Source organism: Salvia hispanica, chromosome 5, assembly GCF_023119035.1.
Source record: "Salvia hispanica cultivar TCC Black 2014 chromosome 5, UniMelb_Shisp_WGS_1.0, whole genome shotgun sequence".
In the NCBI taxonomy this organism is placed as follows: domain Eukaryota; kingdom Viridiplantae; phylum Streptophyta; class Magnoliopsida; order Lamiales; family Lamiaceae; genus Salvia; species Salvia hispanica.
In genome coordinates, this window is record NC_062969.1 from 24972602 (window position 1) to 24996664 (window position 24063).

General features: G+C 35.7%; 4 protein-coding genes across 7 annotated transcripts; 2 read left to right on the plus strand and 2 right to left on the minus strand.

Annotated features, from left to right (window-relative positions):
* Window positions 1-66: 66 nt before the first annotated feature.
* Window positions 67-3169, plus strand: LOC125187285 (TLC domain-containing protein 4-B-like). Of its 3 annotated transcripts, none has more exons than XM_048083839.1 (9): window positions 67-230; window positions 458-581; window positions 972-1060; window positions 1153-1288; window positions 1523-1597; window positions 1704-1825; window positions 1913-1988; window positions 2414-2473; window positions 2849-3169. In XM_048083839.1, exons 2-9 carry the CDS (start codon window positions 477-479, stop codon window positions 2984-2986), a joined length of 801 nt encoding a protein of 266 aa, XP_047939796.1. In that variant the 5' UTR covers window positions 67-230; window positions 458-476; the 3' UTR covers window positions 2987-3169. The 3 variants fall into 3 exon arrangements, with proteins under 3 accessions (XP_047939796.1, XP_047939797.1, XP_047939795.1); XM_048083840.1 differs by having other exon boundaries at window positions 461-581; XM_048083838.1 differs by lacking the exon at window positions 67-230 and adding an exon at window positions 365-378 and having other exon boundaries at window positions 461-581.
* Window positions 3170-4937: 1768 nt separating this feature from the next.
* Window positions 4938-6142, plus strand: LOC125186520 (calcium uniporter protein 5, mitochondrial-like). Its single transcript, XM_048082892.1, has 2 exons — window positions 4938-5509; window positions 5592-6142. The coding sequence occupies exons 1-2, from the start codon at window positions 5159-5161 to the stop codon at window positions 6090-6092; spliced, it is 852 nt and encodes a 283-aa protein (XP_047938849.1). The 5' UTR covers window positions 4938-5158; the 3' UTR covers window positions 6093-6142.
* Window positions 6143-6275: 133 nt separating this feature from the next.
* On the minus strand, window positions 6276-15300 carry LOC125186519 (ATP-dependent DNA helicase RecQ-like). 2 transcript variants are annotated; one of them, XM_048082891.1, is made up of 20 exons: window positions 15190-15300; window positions 14976-15088; window positions 14789-14864; window positions 14563-14705; window positions 14164-14250; window positions 12772-12855; window positions 11767-11974; window positions 11460-11545; window positions 11002-11233; window positions 10726-10849; window positions 9527-9645; window positions 8984-9092; window positions 8673-8715; window positions 8257-8422; window positions 7945-8015; window positions 7754-7847; window positions 7305-7514; window positions 7025-7228; window positions 6547-6930; window positions 6276-6472 (listed from the first exon to the last, which is right to left on the minus strand). In XM_048082891.1, the coding sequence occupies exons 1-20, from the start codon at window positions 15220-15222 to the stop codon at window positions 6347-6349; spliced, it is 2712 nt and encodes a 903-aa protein (XP_047938848.1). In that variant the 5' UTR covers window positions 15223-15300; the 3' UTR covers window positions 6276-6346. The 2 variants fall into 2 exon arrangements, with proteins under 2 accessions (XP_047938848.1, XP_047938847.1); XM_048082890.1 differs by having other exon boundaries at window positions 9509-9645.
* A 6667-nt stretch (window positions 15301-21967) lies between these two features.
* Window positions 21968-24050, minus strand: LOC125187514 (cytochrome P450 714C2-like). Its single transcript, XM_048084117.1, has 4 exons — window positions 23724-24050; window positions 23372-23598; window positions 22597-23196; window positions 21968-22496 (listed from the first exon to the last, which is right to left on the minus strand). The coding sequence occupies exons 1-4, from the start codon at window positions 24013-24015 to the stop codon at window positions 22071-22073; spliced, it is 1545 nt and encodes a 514-aa protein (XP_047940074.1). The 5' UTR covers window positions 24016-24050; the 3' UTR covers window positions 21968-22070.
* Between the last annotated feature and the right edge of the window lie 13 nt (window positions 24051-24063).

A 24063-nucleotide genomic window follows, 5' to 3' on the forward strand; every position in this document is an offset into this window, starting at 1 on the left:
GATATAGTATAATGTTTGTACTTATATAAACAAACACAAATCCCCAAAATTGGCGGTCGCGCTTGAGTGACAAAAATTGGTAGCTAAAAAATCATTCATGGCGTTTAGCTGAGCCCACCTGCTCGCATTCAATGCACACCAAATTCGTCAAACCTGAAGCAGCAGCCATTAACAAATTCAGATACCCAATCACATTCCTTTGTCGTTTTCTTCTTTGCCACTCCCCTCCAGTTAGTTCCATAACTTTCGTTTCCATTTTCAATTTTGTTCATACTTCTATCTATGTTTCCTTTTTCTTCTCTTTTCTTTTAATAAATACTAGTAATTGCTGCTGCTGCTTCTTCTTGTGTTAATAGTAGTAATAAAGATGGTGTATGGGTGCGATACAGATGAATTGACACCAACAATATGCATTTAATGGACCTTTATTTATTTTTATTTGCCTTCCCTTTTGAAGTAGGGAAAGAGGAAAACGGATGAAAGGTTTGGAAATGGGTGCTGGGTTTTTGAATGTGGCTACTTCCACCAAGCAATTAGGATGGCTCTCCTCTGTTTTGGCTGGTATTTTGATGTGTAAAGTTGTAAGCGCCTCCTCCCTCTCTCTCTCTCTCTCTATTCATTTTGTGTTGTGACTTGTGAGTTAGTTGCCATGTCTTTAGCTGAATTTGGAAAATATCTTGTTTCAGAGGAAAATTGCTTTGTCATGTTAATTTGTGGAGTACTACTTCTGTGTTGTTTTTGTTTGGTTTCCACTTCAATAGTATGTGTGTATGCTAAAATTTTCTGGAAAAAAAAAATCAAAATTTAGAGGTTTAGGGTTTAGGCACAAGAGTTGAACATGCAAGATAGTACTACATGATTGATTAGAGAATTGATCCTAGAGACTGGCATGTTTTCCCAGCTCTTAACGAGCCAGCACGTTTTACGGGCTTTAGATTTCGTTTTAAAGAGCTCATGTCTTGTTCTTGAAGATATATGACTTAACCGGTGTGATTAGTGCGTCGTTGGTGAAGGAGTACAGAAGACTTAACCGGAAACAGAAACTAGAATGGGACAACAGGTAATGCTTGTTTCCTATTATCATGGATGTGTTTGTTATCTGGCAATTGCTATTGCATCTGAAATTTAAATGGTGACTGATTGTTTGTGTAGGGGGTTCTCCACCTTCCACGCAATCGTTGCATCAGCTTGCGCTCTGTATCTCTTGCTCGTTTCTGACCTTTTTTACGATTCTCGAGAGCAGTTGGTCATCAATCGGTCTTCAAGCTTTTCAAACACTACACTGGGGGTATGTGAATAAATGCCTCATAATAGTTGCAATGACTTAATAGTAAAAATGCGTTTCGATCACCCTGGAACTTAGCATACTTGATCAGAGAACCTGAATGTAGATAGCTATCCCGATCTTCATTGTTTGGATTCTTTCAGGAAACTTACTATTTCAGGAACCAGTTACAAAATTGCAGATCTTATTTATGGGTTCTTGTATGCTTTTCTAATATGTTTTGGCTTAATGATGCAGGTCTCAATTGGGTACTTTTTATCAGACTTGGCGATGATACTCTATCAATATCCTGCCTTAGGTGGAGTGGAGTATGTAAGTGGCCTTCTCTAAATGGATATTCAAATGTCTTACGTTACGTATATAGCCTTTTGTCTCAGTTACCTAGGATGTTGATCGGCGGGCTCTTTTTTTTTGCTAGCTCATACATCACGGACTCTCCTTGTTTGCAATTACTCAATCACTTTTCAGCGGTCAAGCGCAAATTTACATACTAATGGTTCTCTTCACTGAGAGCACAACTCCATTTGTTAATCTACGATGGTAATCTTCGGAAGCAGAGATTTTGTACCCATCTATTTGGTATCCTTAACACTCCTGCCAGTTCTTTACTCCTTTTAACACATTCAGGTATCTTGATGTTGCCGGCCTGAAGAACTCCAAACTATATATTTACAATGGTGTTGCTCTGTTCTTGGGTTGGTTGGTACGTGCCATTACACTTGAACAAAGTTCATCAGATTGTTTTTCTATTTTCATAATTTTAGTGGCATTTGTAGTAAAGAAACTCAATTAACTTCCCAAACCTAACTTTCTGTAAGATGCTCTGTAAAAATTTAATGGACATACTAACAACATTTCTAGTTCATTAAATGCATTAGCTGAATTCTCTATATGAAGTCCTGTTTACAATTTGTCTCTTTCTTTTATTCTCTTTTATCAACTACCTATTGTGTTTGACAGCATGGTATGGAGTATCCTGAAACAGAAGTTCATTATATTTGTATCTTTTGATATAATTGACATTCTTATTAGTATATGATTTGTCATGATGTTATATACACTGTTTCCTTTCATCTATTTTGTTTCATATATGTCATGATGGTTCTAACGCTTAATTTTGATACTCAGGTTGCAAGGATCTTTTTATTTGTTTTCTACTTCTACCACATGTACGTCCATTTTGATCAGGTGAGCAAGCATTTAACGTTTAATACATCAGTTCGATCTCTAGTTGTAAACATGCTCTCCAATCATGTGATTTGGTTGGAAATTGGAATAGCGTAATGGTTCTATTTTCTATTATTCAGCTGGAATAGTATTTGGTTATCATCTCATCACACTTGGACCGTTGCATAAATACATGATTTGAAACTTCTCCTTTGTCAGTGAAATGGAATAGGTCATTATATGTGCTTACATTGTGATAAAGGCATGTCCACTTTAAGTGAGCTAGAATCGTCATGAGTATTGTCTGTTTTAAGCCTTCGAGTGATACCCCAGAAACGGGTTATCACGACCCCTGGTTCTGATTAGGTTTGTGCATACATTATTGGTGTTTGGCAGGTGAAACTAGTGTACCCACTGGGGTTTTACAGCTTGCTTACAGTGCCCCCTGTGTTGGCGGCGATGAACTTGTTCTGGTTCTGGAAAATCGCAAGAGGTATGGTGAGGACGTTGAGCAAGGCTAGACACAGTCAATAGTTTTTTTACCATTCTCATTAGGCAATCCAATTACTATCAACTCTCAACTAGAATCTACACACCCTTCAGCATTTGCTGTTAGTCAAGTTTGTTTTTTCCTCTGTAATAGTACTCAGCATTTTACCTCTGATTCTTTATACCTGTGAGGTTTTTTATCTTGGATCACCCATTTTTACTGACCAACTCTTTGTTTTTTATTTTAAATCAGTATTTAATTAACCTAATAATGTAACCTTAATTGTGGATTAATAAATCCTAATTTTAGATTAATAAACCTTAACTATGGATTGAAATACCATATTTATGGATTGTAAACTCTAAGTAAACTAGTAAAGAATAATTAATAAATCTTTAGTCGTTGATTAATTCCTAATGGAGTATTAGTTTGTTAAACTCTAATTTTAGATGGAAAGTTCTAAGCTTAGACAGACGACTATGTACTAACTAGAGTTACAATACGCCGTAAAGTTGTGTTTATTGCAATTACCTACAAAGTATAGAATTGGTAAGTCGTGTGTTAAAGTTTTCTAATTTTTATTTATAAAAGAAGAAAAATTACTTGCCACTCATTCATTTCTGTATAAGTAAATTTATCTAGCACGTAGGAAACTTTTGGTGGAATACTTTTTGGTGTAATTTACGTGTCTATCTTCTTTTTGTGTAAACTTTTGGTGTAAATTCATCCGGCACCGTGAAATAGTTTTGATTATTCTAAAAGTGAAATAGTTGCGCTATATCCTTTTCCTCATCAAGTAATTTTTTTGTCAACAATAATTTGTAATTATAACTAGTCTTTTCTGTTGCATCCTTAATATTTAATCTTGATAGTTACAATTAACCGAATAAACACTAGATTTGGTATATATGGAGTTAGGAGTTGTTTATAATTAATTAAGTTAGTATTTTTGTACCACGGATATCAATCAATTATTTGAACAATTGCATGCATAGTTGCATCCAGTTCAAGGCTAAAGGCAAATGGATAAGAACAAATCATTTAATTTCCATTATCCAGCCCATTTTTGGATATGATAATACTTTTTCCGTTGTCTACATGGTAGGTTACAATAACATAAATATACTACTAATATTTATTTTTTTAATTTTAAATGTGATCGTGTAATTATATTACGACCAATCACGAGATTTGAATTAGATTCAAACAACACCATAAAAGTATAGCTTTGCGTGCCTGCGTTTGTGCATGGAAATATGTCGTTACGCTTACAACTTTGAATTTGCCAGCAGCAAGTTATTGACCATTTGCTGTGAACATGGAGGTGACTATCAAATAAGAAATCTAGATTCTTGAAATAAAAATGATTCTTTTCCAATAATCGAACTTATTGATCGTTTGGTTTTTTATTTTTTGACATTTGATTGTTTATGACTCATTATCATATAATTATCCATTTTAGGATTAAATTGTGAAATTATTTTAGTTGGATGAGAATGTTTATATGACTAATTATCATAGTATAATTTTTTATATAGAACTAAGTTGAGATTAAATCTCATAAATTAAATATAATAATATAGTCAGTACACTATTTAATTACTGTTAGATATAATCTTTTAAATTGAATGGACCTAATATTACTAATTTGGCACGGCATGTGGTACTCGTACAATTTTAACAAAGAAGTGAGTGCAATTTTGACAATGCTAAAGCCTAAAGGTATAAGCTTATGTATATTTTGATACACTTTTATTTAGTTTAAATTTTGGTTTAGATTCAACTAAAATGGAAAGAGTAACAATGGCCACATCTTTTAAACAAAACCAATAAATGAAATTAGTCAAATTACTATACATGCCAGAAGTCTTTCACATCTCCACCCTTAAACGGAAAATATGGATCATTAATTCAATACTCACTACAGAGTTCAAATTTTCTAATTACTTAACATAGAAAAATATAATAAATGCAAATAAAAAGACAAATGTATGGAATGCTTGCAATATTGTGCGCTTCCTCACCAATCTTCGAGTTGAGCCGATCCTTACCATCTCAAACCTCTCTCTCTCTCTTCCACACTTGTCTCCCATTGCATCATCTCCATCTCCATCTCCATATCCGCCATTATCGTTTTTCTCCAATGCCACACGACATCATCTAGCCACATTCAATCACTCATCACTGATCCACCTTTTTTTCTGATTTTGATCGACATGTTGCGAACTCTGGGGATCAATCTTCTGCGACGGACCGCGTGCCGACCTGCGTATCGGTTGATCGGCCCGTCATTGGCTCGGCACAGCAGCAGCGGAGGTGAGGGAAAGAGCAGGAACGTGAAAGCGACGAATCATGCAGAGGCGATGCGGCTGGCGAATGTGGAGGCGCTCAGGGAGAAGCTAAGGAAGGAAGACAAGGAAGTAATACCCTACGATGAACTCGTCAAAATCTGCTGCACCGCAGGCGTCGTCACCACCACCGATGAGGCCGCGGCCTTCGCTCGGGTGTTAGACGACGCCGGCGTTGTCCTGCTCTTCCGCGACAGAGTTTACCTCCATCCTGATAAGGTAGGTCGGTAAAGATCTTATTCCAATGATGATAACTATGTATGATCATTTGATCAAGGCATTTGTTCTTGTGTGAATACAGGTGGTTGATCTAGTGAGGAAAGCAGTGCCTCTGGCTCTCCTACCGGAGGAGGAGGCGTCGTGGAAGGCAGAGCTACAGAAGCTGCAAGAGAAGAAAGAAGAGATCGACATGGCTGCGCACAAGCAGGTGCGCGGAATCCTGTGGGCAGGCCTTGGGCTGACTGTGATGCAGGCAGGGCTCTTCTTCCGCCTCACCTTCTGGGAGTTCTCGTGGGATGTGATGGAGCCCATCGCCTTCTTCACGACCTCAGCAGGGATCGTGGTAGGCTACGCCTACTTCATGTTCACTTCCAGAGACCCCAGCTACCAGGACCTGCTCATGAGGCTCTTCCTGGCCAGGCAGAGGAAACTCATCAAGAGGCACAACTTTGACGTGGCCAGGTTCATCGAGCTGCAGAAGCACTCCAGGATGCCTCAGTATACATGTGCATCCGTCAAGAGGCAGATCGGCCTCGACATCGATCCACATGATCTTCTGCAAGACCACTCTAACCAAAACTAACACCTATTGTTTCCTTCTATTCTTTTAGGTGGCTGCCTTAGCCATTCTCATTTCTAAGTAATTTTATATGCAGTTTCTGATTCAACTTTATCATTGTTGAAGGATATCCAATAACACCATCTTAGATAATTAAGATTTTTCCATTAGAAAAAGGCTCCCTTAAAAAAAAGGCTATACATGAAATCCACAAGAAAGAGAGAATTCCATCTACTAAGGTAGTAAGGTGAACTCACACTAGGAACTGACCCAAATCATTACATAAGATGGTAGAGATTTTTCTTCTTGAATATCAAAAACTCACTCTCGAGACTATTTAGGACACTGATCACCGACTCTTCTCTCGATCCACTGAAATGCTCCACAATATCCGAATGCAGAACCTACATATAACTTACATTAATGATTTGATTTCGAATAAAATCAATTTGCCTATTTGCAAGGTCAAACATTTTACCCCATCTTTGAAGTTCTTGAGCCAGTCAAGTACAGAATCCTCTGTTGCTTCCAAAGCAACAGACTGCACTGCGTGTGCTTCGTCAAGTTTCAAGCGTTTCCTAGAGCAAGTGAAGTCATCTGCATTCTCAGATTTTCCAGTTGAGTTACCATTCATCGCGCTGTCAACTTTCATCTGATGATCCCGACTGTCAGCCAATGGCGCAGTATTGGACTGAGTGCCTTCAGTCTTGGATGTAAGGCTGGTGGATCCTCCCAAGAGTTCTGATGTCTCTTTCTTGGAGTTGTCTACTTCGCAGCTTTGCTGATGGGTAGATGCAATTACTTCAGTCGATATTTGCGTCTCTTGCATCAGCAAGCCAACCTTTATTTGAGTGTAGGTCACCTAATAGTTACAAAACATGGTCATACTTACAGAAGATCATATTTGTCATTTTAGTGCATAATCTAACATGATTGCATATTGTCTAATATCATACCTCTTCAGGTAACTCGTTTTTAATAGGTTTTAAATTTGTTCCAACTTTTGAAACGGCTTCCTGAATGTTGCTGAATGTCTCCTGTGTCAGTCCAACCTCGAGACATAATCTGGCCCAGTCAATAGGACATCCCTCTCTTCCGGCGTCAATTATATACATCAAGACTGTTTCTTCTTTTATTGGAGCTGCTCTACTAGGATGATTCTGAAAAAAACTAGGATGTTACTATAAAGAAAATTGTTCAATGAATGTAACTAGTATGCCCTTTTAAGAGACCTACAGCAATTTTTTGGGCTGTAAGGCCATCCTCTTGCCACATTTTCCAAGCTTCGAACTTTGCTGGTGATAAGTTTCTTTTCCTGTGAATTGTCGCAACCTTAGTTTGCATTGGAGATTCTACACTTGGCTCCCCATCCAAATTAAGACCCTCTTCTTGTGATAGCTGCCTAATGATTTGCAGCAAACGATCTCCATATGTATTTAAAAAGTGCTACAGAAAATTCATAATATGCACATTAGAGACCGATTGTATAAAAACAGAATGAAAGGGGTAATTTTTATGTTGAGGATAAAACATGAAGTCATTGAACCAAAAACCCAGTCAGTGGAAGATGTTCATTGTTCACTTCCTAAAAAGCCAATTTAAATTACCTCACTGTATTTGAAAAGTACGATCGTGATGAGTGATAGTTAACACATTTACTGTCTTAATTTGTAAAACAAGTGTACCTGATTCACACCATCAATATTTGCTAGCCTAGCTCTTGTCGAAGGCCTCGTCAATGTAATCCTTCTTAATGTTTGATCACCACATAATGCATATCTGAAAGGTGAAAAACTCTTTATCATCATGAGTTGTTTTTTCTCAAGCATAGAGCACAATCAGTGATCGATGAATATAAGGAAAACTAAGAACTTACGGAGCAGTTCTGTGTGCTTTTGCAAGTTTCATTCTCTCTTCCAAAAGCTTTTTGTAGAGCTTATCCTCAGCCTAAAACACATAAGTAATAAGTACAAACATAGTAGTGAAGCCATGTTCTTTTAGTCCAACTTCATGCAAATGTGAAAAACAAGAGAAATATCGAAACCTAACTATCTAAGTGAAGTAGATTGGATGTCATAAAAAATGTACTTTATGTTCTGATTGCCAATTAACAGTCATTGCACTTTCAGTTATCTAAATTGTTTTGTGCTTCTATCTAGAACACTAGCACTTTAGCAAGTAGCTATACCTGGGATAATCCATTGGAAACCTGACCCGAATTGTCAACAATCCCATTACCAGTTCCATCTTTGATCGCATCCTCACCCGCCAATTCTGGAGTCAGTGTTATATATAATGGAGGTTGATAATCAGGGTTGCAGGAAGTCAAAAACTGATTTCCTTTTGTTCCAACTCTGGTACAACAAAGAAGACTTGTTCAGGGCAATGAGAGTTCAGTGTGTATGCTACGTATATCAACACCCTTGTGAAGATGGGCCAAGGAGTAAAGAACTTGAGCTTTCCTAGAAAAGACGGGTTCTAGCATGGTCTGGGGGTTTTCTTTGCCCATATACATCGCCTACTTAGTCAAGAGGTTATAATGATACTTCTGGAAAATATTATAAGACCAGCCTTTTATCACAATAGTGTAGTAAAAATGCTTACCTTATACTTTTGTATATATCTTTGAAGGTTTCGACCAAATAATCTGCAGCCAGTGTAGAATTGATGGTGAATAAGGTAGTCTATTGGTAGAGCATTTAATATTGCAATCAAAGAAATAATGCTATCCACTAGTTTTCTGTTATCTGGTCCTAGAGAATAGTGCATGAATAAAGTATATTGCTCGAGGAGTTTCTCTATCTCAAAATTGGAAGGACACTAGGGATATTGGGAATTCTTCTCATAAATTTTGGATATGAAAGAGTGTGTAACTTAGTACAAATCATTTTTAAAGCAAGGCTCCTATTATATACCTTGTGCAATTAATTGAGAAGCTAGTGCCTTCCACCAATTAGCTGACATATCTTTTCCTAAGCCATGGAATGGAATCTTATCAAAACGAGCATCAAGAATTTTCTTGGACTGCAAACACAGAGGAAGGTATAATTATATAGAAAGAATATAGAATACTGCAGAATCTACAAATACAAACTAGATGAATATATCTTTTGATGCCTTGAACCAAAGCAGAAAATCAATGAAATCCAATTTGTAAAAATAGGAGATGGAAGTGCAATGAGGATTCTAAATGAGATCCAATTTGTAAGAATAGGATATAGAAGTGCAATGACGAGAATGAACTACAGCTGATTCACTCACACTTTTGCATACCCCCAAAACAAAAGTTGTTTGTAGAGACGAACAAAAACCAACAAAAGAGATGTTGAGGCTCATGAAACTACTTGGAAAAAAACTGAATCTTTTTAGAGTATGTCTAACTTCCTATATGCTTGCAATATTGGCTTATCACTCTATATTTTATCAGCAAAAAAGCTTACTCTAGATCCGCGAAGTACATCAATAGGCAAATTGAGACCCCAGTGTCCCCCACATGATTGAATGCAAGCCATAAGAAGAAATGCCTCTCTAGACATATCAATCTCTTTTTTTGAGCTGGTGCAATTATCACAAGTCCCTGCATAAATCATAAATCATATTTAGCAGACTCTAATGTAATTGAAATATATAATGTCTAACACATACTCCCTCCGTCCTTAAAAAATAGACAAACTAGTAAATGGCAAGAGTTTTAAAGTGCAATTGGTAAAGTAAGAGATATATGGGAAAAAGTAAGAGAGGGGGAAAACAGGTAGTGGAAGGAGTGTTAGTGGATTGTGGGGCTCAAATTATAAATGATGCATAGGATTTATTATTTGTTGAAAACTTTTCATGTTTAGACTATGTCTAATTTTGGGGGACGGCCCAAAATGGTAAAACTAGTCTATTTTTTGAGGATGGAGGGAGTAATATCTAATAGTTTTAGGCATTTAGTAAACCATAAAATGACTTGAAAGATTATGCATTCTTCCTTTTTGTACATTGGGAATAAGAACACAACCCGTGCAACCAGCTGTGATCAATAAGACATTATGCTTTGAGGTTTTTCCCCATACATCAGATTTATTAATAGGACAAAACCACACTCTCAATATCAAAACAAGACAAATTTACCTAATCTACATTTTAAAGATTTTGACGCACGTCCAATTTTAGAGTTGCGAAACTTATCTAATCGTGGACTTCTGCTCTAACTGAAGGAAACAAATATTCAAGCACCTTTATTTTATTATCAGTATACTCTGTGATGATATCATGATGCTTTAAAGTTTTCTACTTAGTAGATGACTACAATCCCTGTTTGCAACATTATTTCTCAAATGATGCATCATTATTTAGAGGTTAAACAAAGATTTTGTAGAAATCATTTTCGAGTCACTAAATAGAAAAGGCACTGAGTCTAGTTTCATAATGATTAACCATTTTTGCACTCACTTGATGCTAGTAGAAGAAAGGAAAAATATGAACTGATAAGTAGATCTAGATCATATAAAAGCACAAATATGAGAACTTTATATGTGTAAATATGAGAACTCAGAATGGTTGGTTCTCTTAGAATTGAATTTCCAGCCACTACTAGCAAATATGGTAGTTGGATAACAAGAAAGAATGTAGGTCCAACAATATTTAGATAAGAAACAGTAACACAATTTCATACCACAGCGAGACGATGGATATGCCTCTCCAAAGTATCCTAAGAGGAAATTTCTTCTGCAAGTTGTCACCATGCAATAACGTTGCGCTGCAGCAAATGAATCCATTATTGCTTTTCTTTGGTCTGCCTGGTTAAACATCACATCACATGTTTAAAAAATCTTTACCAGAACCAGTGTAACATAAAGATATTCAAAGAAAAAAAATGAGGTAGGAAACTGCAGATATATGTGAAAGTGAAACTATTAAAAAGTCGAATATAAAGAGTCAAAATACATACTGTGCGTGCTTCAGAACAATAAAAATCACCCTTGCCGAAGTCACTTCTTGTGTAATACAGCCGGCAGTTTGAAGGAATCCCATCTCTACCACAACGCCCACTTTCCTGATAATATGATTCCAAACTCTTTGGGCAGCCATAGTGTATTACATGTCTTATATCAGGCTTGTCAATGCCCATGCCAAAAGCTATAGTTGCAACCATTATATAAAACTCATCTCTGATGAAGGACCTGTAAGAAGTCATGACACATCAACTGCTATTTCAGAAGCTTTGATTGACACAATATTCAGACCAAAAAGATATTATAAGCATATGGAATATATCCATCATATACTCAAAACCATCAGGAAACATAAAAAAATGAAAAATCTATGCTGATCGTATTTGCAGCAGCATGTATCTAAGACAAGTAAAAAACAACTACAGTTATGCAGAAGGTTTATAAATATATAGACCTGTGGTAGTCCTCACGTGCTTTATTAGACATCTGTCCATGGTACATTCCAGCCTGAACTCTTGATTCCATAAGGCTCGCAAAGACCTGAAGAAGCCATAACAAACAATCAGCATCAGACGCTCCGGTGCAAATATATTCGGGCCTCAGAAATTTCTTCTTCAGAAAATAGAATAAACTTTTGAAAGTCTATACATTTTAAATGTAGATGTGATATGGATATATTAAGGTTTAATATATTTTCCCTGCAAACTTATGCATACAAACAAGATACAATATATGATGCTAGAGTAGAGAAACATGAATACCTCTTCCACATCTTTGACTGTGGTGCAATATATTATAGTTGATTCTGTTTTAGCAGCACAGGTAGAGATTTCTGACACAAGTTCGTTCAGAAAAGCACTGCCCCGGACAAAAGATTGACAACTGTAGAAGAGATTCTGGCGGTCGAATGAGCCAATGGTTATATGTGGAGATTGCAATTTCAATGACTTTACGATATCATCACGCACCCTGGAAGTAAAAGAGAATTATCGGAAGCAATGCACGAAATCATATCAAATAATGATAAAATCGCACTGGAAAAAGAATGATAAGTCATGGATTCTAAAAATATATTCCCACCGTCCCACTATTAGAGACGAGCCTAGACGAATTGGACACATAGATTAAGAAAGCGGTATTATGTGTAAAGTGGTAGGGTCTAGTTTTCCACTGAAGTTTACTAACTTTTTGTGAGTAAAAAGTTACATATTTGGACTACGCCACTTATAGTGGGTCGGCCCGATAAGATATAAATGTCACTTATAGTAAAAGTGAGGGAGTGTAATATAAAACTACACAATGGTAACTACAAAATATTCCAGATGAAAATTGTAACCTAGATGACTACTCCTATTTGCTATGATAAATCATAGACCAATATAGCAGACATGCAAACAAGTTTGTCTTGTAATTTCAGGACAAAATAACAAGTAGTATTCGACAAAATTATGTACATCAAGGGACACCAGTCTTAATAGTGCAAAACATTTGTGATCTTGTGTATGGAATTTGTGACATAGCAATCCAATGGCTATGAGAAAATTTCCAAATTTTAAATTACATGCACCCCGTGTGAGGGATATTTGTTAAACAAATGGCGTGTAGTTTCCAGGCAGAGGCATGTTATCACTGAATGCAGCACTATAGTGATTGGATCTACATCACCAAGGTAGATTCTATCATTCTACTAACACAGTACGCAACATACATTGTCTTGATTGGAGGGACTTAAAATTGGATAATGTGGAAAATAGATCTATACTTACTTTCCAGTAGCTGTAGCTGTCAATCCAACAAATGGTACGTTCAAAAGAACATCACGCAGTTTATCTAGTTGTTTGAATTCCACCCTGCGTAGTAGGCAAACCTTAAGAAATGATGAGAATATCATGGGTGAAAGATTGACATAATTGTGAGTTAACATGACAGAACCACAGATAAGTTTGATGATACTAAATGTGTCAACATAAACATGAGAACGTGTTTAGTAAAATCATACTACTTCTTTCTCATATGAACAAAAAACTAAAAAAAGAGGATTCAAAGAATCAAAATTATCTTCATAAAACCCGTTCCAACAAGGACAGCAAACTATTTGTTGGTCAGAAAAGCCAAGGTTAATTATATTAAATAATCAAATGTTGAACTTAAGGGTCCAAAGTTAGCTCATAATATGAATATCCTCAATTATTCATATGGGAATGTGAGGAAACAAAAATGTGTTAGATGACTGGGCTGCAAAGTGTCACAAATTTACTTATTTGGGTGCCCTGAAATTTCAGTTGGGAAAATAGTTTTATTTAGTGGCACAAAGATGTATTTTGAAAGAAGGAATACCGGGTTTGAAAGAATTGAGATTTCAATAATAAGAATGGACATATACTAAAAGAATATAAAATTGTGCTTTAGAGAAAGCAAGTCAAAGCGAAGAAAATGATAATTTTATATAAACACTAAAATGCTTTCCAGGAGACATTGTTAGGCATGTCTGAAATCAATAAGTACATCTTTACTTGGGGAATGATAATTTCAGGGGAAGTAAATCCTTAACAGCATAGAGCTCTGGGAACACAAGAGGGGTTGGGGACTAGGGGCAGGTAAACCTTTTCTCAAGTGTCTACTTTAATGTGAATCTTGCTTTCTCGGGAGCAAAAGAGACACATTAAAAGCATTTAGTTAGACATGATAAGATCATAAAGGACCAGAGACTTCAGAAACTAGTAGACATGAAAAGTGACATTATGTGAAGTGAGCTGAAAAGCACACGCCATTGTGAACCCAACTGATAGTTATCATCAGGCAAACAAAGAAATAGATATTAGAAAGAGGCTTGCCCAATGAGCAGGGGCGGAGCCACCTTATAAGAAGGTGGGGCAAATGCCCCTCCTCAAATATGTTTGCATGTACTAATTCATTGTGCAATTTTGTAAAAATATTTGAATTTCCTTGTATTTGCCCCTTCTCAAATGCTCAAAATTTCCTCACATATAATTTTGCCCCCTTTCATTTATAATCCTAGCTCCGCCCCTGCCAATGAGCCCCTCAACCACTCATTGTCTCATAGTCATATACATCGGTTTCCTTTCACACATTTTACAATCAATATGTTTGTGTTAGTTAAAAAAAGAAACGTAACAATCATTATAAAATCAACCGACCTGAAGTTATGTCCCCACTCTGATATGCAATGTGCTTCATCAACAGCTAATAAGCAAATTCCATAATCTAGTAATCTTGACCAGAAACTGCAGCACCATCGTCATAAATCACGAGAAAGGCAATACAAGAAGTCAAAGAGAAAGTAATTAATCAAGTAGCTTTAAGAATGAACAGAAATTAGCATTCAGCTCTAATAAACAGGCATCAGAAATGGAAACAGACAGAGTAGGAACAGTCATGGAAAACTTATGCATGTAGCTCTTTCCAATAAAAAAGTATCTGTACCACAAGCTATGTATAAAGAGGTTACTTAAAAGGGATGGGTAGATGAAATCCAAGTTTTTTATCACAAGTTCACCAAATTGCATCAGCAAATAATACTTGTAAACAATACGCACCTGCTCGGAAGCATGCAGGCCTTCTCTGGTGTCATGTACAGAATATCATATAGACCTCTCTCAGCATTAGTTAGGGCATTTGGATCATTCTGAGCACTAGAAAGATACTCTGCTCGTATATCCCTTTCCTTGAGGGCCATGACCTAATCACAAAACAAGCTATAACTACATCCAAACCAATTCCACAAATTAAATGAAAGCATGATGAATAGGCTAAAATGCGTACCTGATCCTGCATCAAGGATATGAGCGGGCTTATGACTACAGCAGTCTTATTCAGTATTAAAGGAGGCACCTGATAGCTTTAATCATCGGAGTAGGTTTTTCAAAAGTTGATCAGTTTCAGCAATTAAAGTGAGCAAAGGTTATAAACTTACAATGCCTAAAAAATGGAGGAAAATTAGAAAAATTACCACAATGACTTGCCACTTCCGGTCGCCATAACCACTAAGCAATCTCTACCTTGCAGGATACTGTCCACAATTTCTTTCTGGTAAGGTCGGAATGTGGAGAATCCGAAGAATTTCTGCAGCCAAAATAACATAACAAACGATAAACCCTTAGGCACAAAGAAGGGAAATAAAAACGATGGAAATAGTTCAAAAATTAAAGGATTAAGCGACGAACTTTGAGAGTGGACTCCATTAATGGATCTCGCATTCTTCGGTGAAACAACAGTCGGCCAAGCCAAGATAGAGAGTGCTTATTAGGGTGTTATAGATTGTTTGAGTACTCCTTGTTACTGTTTTTATTTCCTTTTTTTTATTCCCGCACTTACAGCTTCCCGCCATTTTTCATGGAAATTGTGTTTATGCTCTCCTTGTTATTCAGTTCACTCCTACTACGGCATGATAAAATGTAAACTTATATATAATATTGATAAAACTCTTCGGCACAGCTTCAACACAGTTTAAATACAATATCAATTCAGTGTAAAATTTTAAGATTTTAATGTCAACACAACATTAACACAATATCAATACAACATCAATCATTGAATGCCGTTGAAATTCTTTTAACATTTTCCTGTTGCTGTTGATATTTTTCAATGGTCCAGATCATGGTTTTAAATTTATACAATATTTAGAATTTTTATTTGATCACATCCCCTAGTACTACTATATACTCCTTCTATCCCATAAATAATTTTCTATTTTATCATTTTTGTTCGTCCCATAAAGTATATTTTACTTGGAACCAATCCAATAATAGACATTAAATACACCCTTCAATCTTTTCAATATACACATTTTCATTTAATTTAAAGTCAAACAATTTTTTATACTTGCATCGGGTCAAACTGAGACAAACTTTATAAGACATGGAGTATTTCATTTTGATTATAACGAGTTATAAAATATAAAGAAAGAAAGTATAAAGAGAAAAGGTTAATAATAAGCATTATTCTTATGAAATGATCATATTCTAATGCTTATAGCACCCTAATCCAAAATCAAGACCAAACTTCCACCCTTAGATTTTAAATGAGTGAATGAGATTAAATCTTACGGATCTCAATAAATAGTAGACAAAGTATTAATAAAAGGGTAATATCGTCATTATGTTATCATATGATAATTTTCGTGGATGTTTTTTTATATCAACATAGTGTATTACAAATATCAACAATATGACATAAAAATATCAACACTAGTATAAGAAAATATCAACACATATTTATTGAGATTTTTTGATGTATTTATTGATAAAAATCTGGTTATCAACATTTATGAAAACTATAATAAAAAATATCAAATTTCATCATCCGAACGTCATCGGAACATATGCAATTGAGATTTCGTTGAAATCCTTATAAAATTATCTTTAATTTGATATATTTTTTGCGAAAAGAATAATTTAAATCGAGAGAGTTACGTAAATTTAAAGTTTTAAGATGATTTTAATGAGAGTAAATTGAAATTAATACTCTCTAATTTTATTTATTAATTTTCTTAATTAAAAATATAATTCATGTGGCATTATCTTCTAATCTAATAGCTAAAATTTAGTCTTAGTTTGGGATTGCTAATTAGTTAGCAATTGATCATTCTCCCTGTGAAATTTATTTTCTAAAAAATAGTAAAAATAAAATGAACGAATCTAAAAGATATTATGAAACAGAGTTATTATATAGAGTAGAGCGTGATAAATTATGTACTATTCCAAATTTGTACTAACTGTGAATCCAAAATTAACTTTGACAATGCCACCTCGCGACGCATCAAAAATTAAATAGTACTGTACAATTTTCTTTGCATGCACAAATCATGATTTGTCTATTTACTTTCATATTTACAGGGGGTATTTAGTTGTATGTCAATAATTTACTACTACTGCTATTTATATCTAAATCAAAATTACGCCAATAAGACTAAAATTAAATAGGAGTACGATTTTACAAATAAATATAAATACATTAGAAAGATATGGAGGAAGAATTCAAAAGGGAAAAAATGAAATGGGAAATATTGATATAAAAGGCCCATTATTACATTAAGAAGGCCTCCACTAGTCAAGCACTTTTCGGTCTCCACACTATCTGCGTCCTACTACCTCCGTTCTTGATTAAGAGTCATACTTTGACCGGACACGAATTTTAAAAGTTTTAAAAAATATAAATAAAATTGGTTGAAAAAGTTAGTGGAATGTGAGACCCACTTTTTTATATTGATTTTATAATAAAATGTGAAGTGAGTTAATGGAATGTGAGACCTACTTAACATTTATGGTAAAAATGAAGTGTGACTCTTAATTGGGGATAGACCGAAATGAAAAAGTGTAACTCTTAATCGGGGATGGAGGGAGTAGTATAGAGCATCTACAATAGTGCTTTCTCTTTAGTATCCGGGATCTACATATCACTCCCTCCGTTCCATAGAAATAGGTCATTTGGGGTTGACATGAATTGTGTAATTGGTAAAGTAAGAGAGAAAGAGAAAAAATAGTTGAAATTGTGTATGGTGGACCCATAAGTGAAAAAGTAAAAAAGAGAAAAAAAAGTTGTCATAAATGAATACGTGACTATTTGTATGGGACGGACGAAAAATGAAATATGGCCTAGTTCTATGAGACGGCAGGAGTACGTTTTAATCATTTTTTATTTCATTTCTTAACTAAAAGATAACACCTACAATAATTCGTCTTATCCCTTAGTTGTTTGTGGATTCCACTATTTTATTCTTTAATTTAAAAATTCAATTAATAAACATTTCATTAATAATAAAACTTCATTAAAAATTCAAAAAGCACATTGCAAATTCTTAAAATTAAACTTACATAATTTAAATCCTAAAACTTTAAAATTGCATAGTTTAAATCCTAAAATTAGTAAAACTTACGTAACTAAAATTCTAAAAATAAAGAATCATTAATTTTTTCAGTGGTAGCGGCAGCGGCGGCATATTCAAATGAGAAATGAAGAGTGTAGTTCTCTGGTGATGTGTCGCTTGTTCTGGCCATATCATACGTGAAGTGTTGGCGGTATAGCGGTGAACAATATTCCTTTTAAAGAGTTGTGGAAGTTTGGAGGGTTTCTTGGTTTGTCCCTCTCGTCTTCTCTATTCGTATGCCTTTCGACATAAAGTACTTCAATTAAGAATGCAAATAAAAAAATTTTATAGAGAAATATAAGAAAAGAATGAGTGAGTTGTTTTTACGTGAAAAAATGGATAATGAATGGTTTATTTATAGATAATTTATTGATGAATTAGAGTTTACAGAAATTAAAAAGAATAATAAAAAAAAGTGAAAAAATAGTAATACAATGGTAATACAAGGAAGTGGGATTATTTATGTATATATATATATATTTTTTGAATTTTTTTCCCTAATTTTTTTAAAATTAAAATTCTAACACTCAAAAGTCAAAACGATGCCTATTCACGAGGGAGTGGGCGTCACCGCACACTCCATATCGTGCTACGTGTGTCGGGTGTGTCGTGTCCTCAGACGAAGACATGGTCTCCACAGTGAGCGGCTCTTAGCGGAGAGATATATGCATGCAACAGGGTGCCTTATATTACTAGTTATTTAAGTTGCTAACTATGTCAACTCATCAATACAGTGTATTAAAAATGTCAACACGATAACATCAAAATGTCAACACATAATATCAACATATTATATTGAAATTCAACAAAATTATGTGTTGACATTTTTAATACACTGCATTAATAAGTTAGCAAGTTAGCAATTGATTACACTCCTCCAACTATATATATTTCTTTGGCGTCTAGTTGCACTTAACTCCAAAATTGTACTCCGTATTGCAAATTCAAAGGTCCAACTTATTGCCATGTCTGCTTGTATATATGCAATAATGAATAATTCAACGAAAATTATAGCTAGACCCAATACAGCTTCAAATAAAAAGTTTCAATTTTGTTTTTGAAAAGTTATCTATAGCCAAATATCAATAATTGTACCTTGGTCAGATCAATAAATATAACTAATTATAATAAGCGATCTAAATAGAATTCGGTAGTTTCTTTTAGATATGTTTCTAAAACATTAACCTAAGTTTCCATAAAATAGTTTTTCGTCCTTCGCAAACAATTTAACTATGCTCTACGCATCATATTTATTGAGGATAATTCGAAATTCAAAGCAAATGGAAGTCATAATTAAGAATTTGTTTTGAATTTGTTTTCCTCATTCGAAGAAATCGACGCTGACAAGTGACAAGCATAGCTAATTAGAGGTCCCCCCTCATTTATTAATTGACCAGGAAAACACATTTATCTTCGATTCTATGTGATCTACTGTGGTTAGTCAGTCAAATAAAACGTGTTTTGTTTTTTGTCCTTTATTTCTTTTACTTAGAAATAAAATTTCCAAACTTTTGAATAATTGGTCCATCAGTTCGTAGTTTTCAAGTATATTGGCAACGGGAGAGAGGGTGGAGCCAGGATTTATTGTAGTAGGGGCATAATTATAATATGTAGAAAACTTTTATATACAGTACTCCCTCCGTCCCATTGAAGATGATCTCTTTCCTTTTTAGTTTGTCCCAATTAAGATGATCCATTAATACTAAAAATGAAAACATTTTTATCTCTACTTTATTCTCTCTCTTACTTTACTCTTTCCACTTAACACACAAAATAAAGCTATATAAAATCTCGTACCGCCCAAGGAAGGAGTACTTGAGAAAGGGTATTTTGGAGTATAATAATTTAAACATTTGTAATAAATGTATAAAGGTGAATAAATAATGGTGAGGAAGGGCATTTGCCCCATGCGCTACCAGGCTAGATCCACCCATGGGTCATTTATAACTCTAAATAAAATGCAAACCTCATTTTGTTTGATAGAATTTGGGACTTATTAGTAGTACTTAAATTACTTAATTTTCTTTTAGTTTCTTTCTTGTTTCATTAATTGTATATTAAAATTCGTGTCAAGTTTGAGGTGTAACATTTGTTTATGAAGTTGATTTTTGCCCACATAAAATTCGAGAAAACAAGAAAGAACGTCTATTTGGACTAGATCGAATGTTTAAATAAACACCGTTGTTTAATGGCCAAGCAAGACTCAACAAATATGGAATAGCTGGAGAAAGAGAGATGGAGACGCTGACACTCCATGGTTGCAAACATCGAGTTTGCCTCGCCATGATATGTGTCAGGCCATCTCAAAGCCAATCCCAACATCCCACTCTGGGATGTTGGTGACTATTACGACTTTTTTTTACTATACAATAATAATTGATTAATTAATTAATTATTATTATTATTATTATTATTTTAACTTTACATAATGAAAATAATAGTGTGAATTGTCACTTTTGTTTTCTTTTGGGGAAGGACCGCATGCAGGAGAATAGAACCCAGGAGAAAGCTTAGACGTGATTTAGAAGTTTGTGCTATACTTGGACTAGTATTTTCTATTGTTTCAAAAATTACGTATTTGATTTTGGTGTTGGAAATATCTAAATTATACTGCATTTCAAGCTTTTAATTAAAACGGGGACCGAATCAACGTAAATTTTTAGGAATTTTAATTAACGTAAATTTTAGGAATTTTAATTAATTAATTTTGTTATTTATATCAGTTATTTTAACTTTATAAAATTGATGATAATTAAAAAAAATTTAAATTAAAGTGTGGTATGAATAAAAGGCATGTGGAGATGTATCGGGTGGGTTATGAGAGTTGTGAGTTAAGAGCATCTCCAATGCTATTAGGCCAGCCACTCTCTCTTCCTGCCACATTTGATATGTTTTTAGCTTTTCACCATTGAATTTGAGTGTAATATGTACTCTCTCCGTCTTAATTAAATTGGATCACTTCTTTTAGATATAGAGATTAAAAATTGTTTTGAAGGATTTAAATAAGGAGTAATAAAATAAAAAAGAAGAGAGAAAAAAAGTAGGAGAGATAATAGAAAGTAAAGTAGGTGATGAATGATTAGATGTTTATTTTTTGTAAAAAAAAAAAATAATGACTCAACTTTGTTGGTACATCCCAAGAGAGAATACGACACAACTTAGTTGGGACGGAGGGAGTATTAGAACACAAATATGATACTACCTCCGTCCACCAAAATTTGTCTCACTTTAACCCGGCACGGGTTTTAAGAAATATAATGGAAAGTGAGTTGAAAAAGTTAATGGATTGTGAGTCTTACTTTTATATATTAGTTTTATAGTAATAAAATGTGAGTAAGAATTAGTTAGTGGAATATGAGGTCCACTATAAAAAAAAATGATAAATATGAAATGGGACAAATTCTGAGGGACGGATAAAAATAGAATAAATGGGACAAATTTTAGTGGACGGAGGTAGTATCAATTTGAAACCAAAAAAAAAAATCATTTACATAGTCTTACGATAAGATATAAATGACTAAAAGGTAAGTAGAGGCAACCTCACTCCTTTGGTTGACCCCTCTTTTCTGGTTGCTCATGTCTAGGTAGCCGGAACTTTCTCTTGGTGGCTTAATTTTTGGGCGTGTCTGTTGAGCGTTGTGCTATCTGTGCTTGTTTCTCTCCTTTTCTCTTTGGTAGCTGTTTTGGCTAGGAAGTTGGTTTGTTTCTGCTTCGGGTTTATTGTTTTGTGTTTCTTTTTGGACGTATTGGTTGTTAAACAATGGCTTGCTGCAACCGCAGGCTTGAGCATGTATCTCATCAAAAATAAAATAGATAAAATATTCCAAAAAGGCGATCTTCTTTTGTTCGAAAAAATAACATAAAATAAAAATAAATTATTCACTATATATGCATTTGTGTGTATTTTATTTGTATTTGATAGAAATACCTTTTTTTTAAAGAAGAGGTCTAACAATCCATATGGATGTTGGAAGACAATCGAAAATTAAAATAATTTGAAATTATGACGTTAGAAATATTTTATTTTATCTTTTTGGAGATGGGCATGACAAATATGGATGTTTAAACAGAAAGAGTTAATGATTATATGCACGTACTATTTATTCTATTTAATTGGTCCAGGATAAACAAATTGTAAGGAAAAAAAGACATCACGATGGTGAAATAATGTAATGAAAATTACAAGGGTTTAACTAAAAGATGCACTCCAAATTTGGGCTCAATAACCAAATTTAGGAGGGGCGAATGGACGTATTTAGGCGACAAGGAAATGGAATATTTGGACAAAATGAAGGAAATCAAGATCTTAAGTTCGACCAAAGCCAGGTTTTGGCCTAAGCAGAGACGGGGTCCAACTCCAAAGGGCATGTACAAATACGGATACTTGCAGGCGCCCGTTATCCCATTAGCAAATCTTTGGGGATTGAACTCATACGAGTCCGATCCCCATATCTCTGGATCCGTATGCAAAGTCGTCACCAACGTCCACAAATTCACGCCCTTTGGCACATTAATCTTCCCGAATTTCATGTCCTTGAGGGCCTCCCTCGACACCACTGACACAGGTGGGTAGAGGCGTAGCGACTCATTGATTGCCATAGTCAGCTGCACGAATAAAAAATAAGTCACATTCATATAACTATTCATTTCAAATAGTAGTGTTCGATAAGAGACAGTTTGGTAGGGTAGATAATTAATGAAAGACCTGTTTCATTTTCTTGGCGGCCTCGTAATCAGGGACCTGGCCCTTGCAAACGTCGACAACTTCGCGGCGGATCCGGTCCTGCCACTCCGGGTTGGAGGCCAAGAGCATGAGGCACCATGTGGCCGAGACAGCGGTGGTCTCGTACCCGGCCAAGTATATGTTCTTGCAGTTGTCCACCACGAACCGGTCGACTGCATCCTGGCTCAGATCACTCTGCCTGGCTCCTTCAAGCACCATTTGAAGCAGATCCTTCTCGAATCCGGCCTCGTCTCTTTCCTTCACCACGTTCAAAACTAACGTCTTGATATCCTTCTCCAACGCCCATGCCTCCCGGTTGCTCTTCGTCGGAAGGTGCCTCATGCCCGTTCCAGAGACGAAGAGTTTCTTGGAGGAAACTTCTTGCAGGGCTCTGAGTTTCAGGAAAATCTCTTCTCCTTTGGAATAATTGCTTCCAAAACAAGCTCTTGATATCACATCTCCTGAGAAACTCCTCATGTATTCATCAATCTTAATCTCTGCTAATCCACCAGCTTCCTCGACTTGCCTTTTCCACGACTCACACAACCAAATAGTCGAATCTTGGATCAAGTTAATCATCCCCTAAAATAGTGTGTGTTGTTAGGAATTATGGGAAACTTATTTTTTTATAGGGAAAAGAACATAAAATTAAAGAATGCGTCACGATGCACTTGGACCTGAAACCTTTGATTTCAGGCAGCATTACCAGTCTACCACTGGGCCAACTCATATACACAGTTATGGGACACTTTTATACCTTTACTTTGTCCATGTAGAGTTCCGGTGCAAGAATCTTCCTCTGGTGGACCCAATGGGGTCCGTTTGAGGTAAGGATTCCTTGCCCGAGCAACGCGCCTCGCTCCTTCGCCTGATACGTCGGCTTCCCTAAATCCAGCGACGTGCACGTCGTGATCTCCCTCACCATCTCCGGCTGGGTCACGTGCATGATCTGCGTGGTGCCCAGAGAGAAAACGAATACTTCTCCTGAAACCAAATAAACCACTAATTTAGTTAAATACGCGACAAGAATATGGTAAGCAGGAATTTTATTACTACTTAATTTAAAAGGAAAAGTAAGTAAATGCAAATAGTATTAGTAGTAGGAGTACCATATTGCTTCCTCCACTCGTCGAAGAAGGGGAGCAGCGCGGCGCCGCAGTTGTGGGCGGGCGGGGGGCCAGAGACGGGGGCGGCTTTGGCGGCCGCGTCTCTGGCCCTCTTCATCTCTAGTATGTTTCCGAGGAGAAAAGCCGGAGGCGGACCGGACAGGCCTTGGCGGCGCAAGGCGGAACGCAGCCTCCGAGGCTGCGCCACCACGACGTTGTAGAGGAGGAAAAGTAGCCGGAGAGAGACGACCACCGCGGCCGACACTAGGAGGTTCCACAGGTATTGGGTGGCCATGGCGTGATTAAGCTAGCTCGACCTTTTCTTTTCTCCTTGGATATTTTT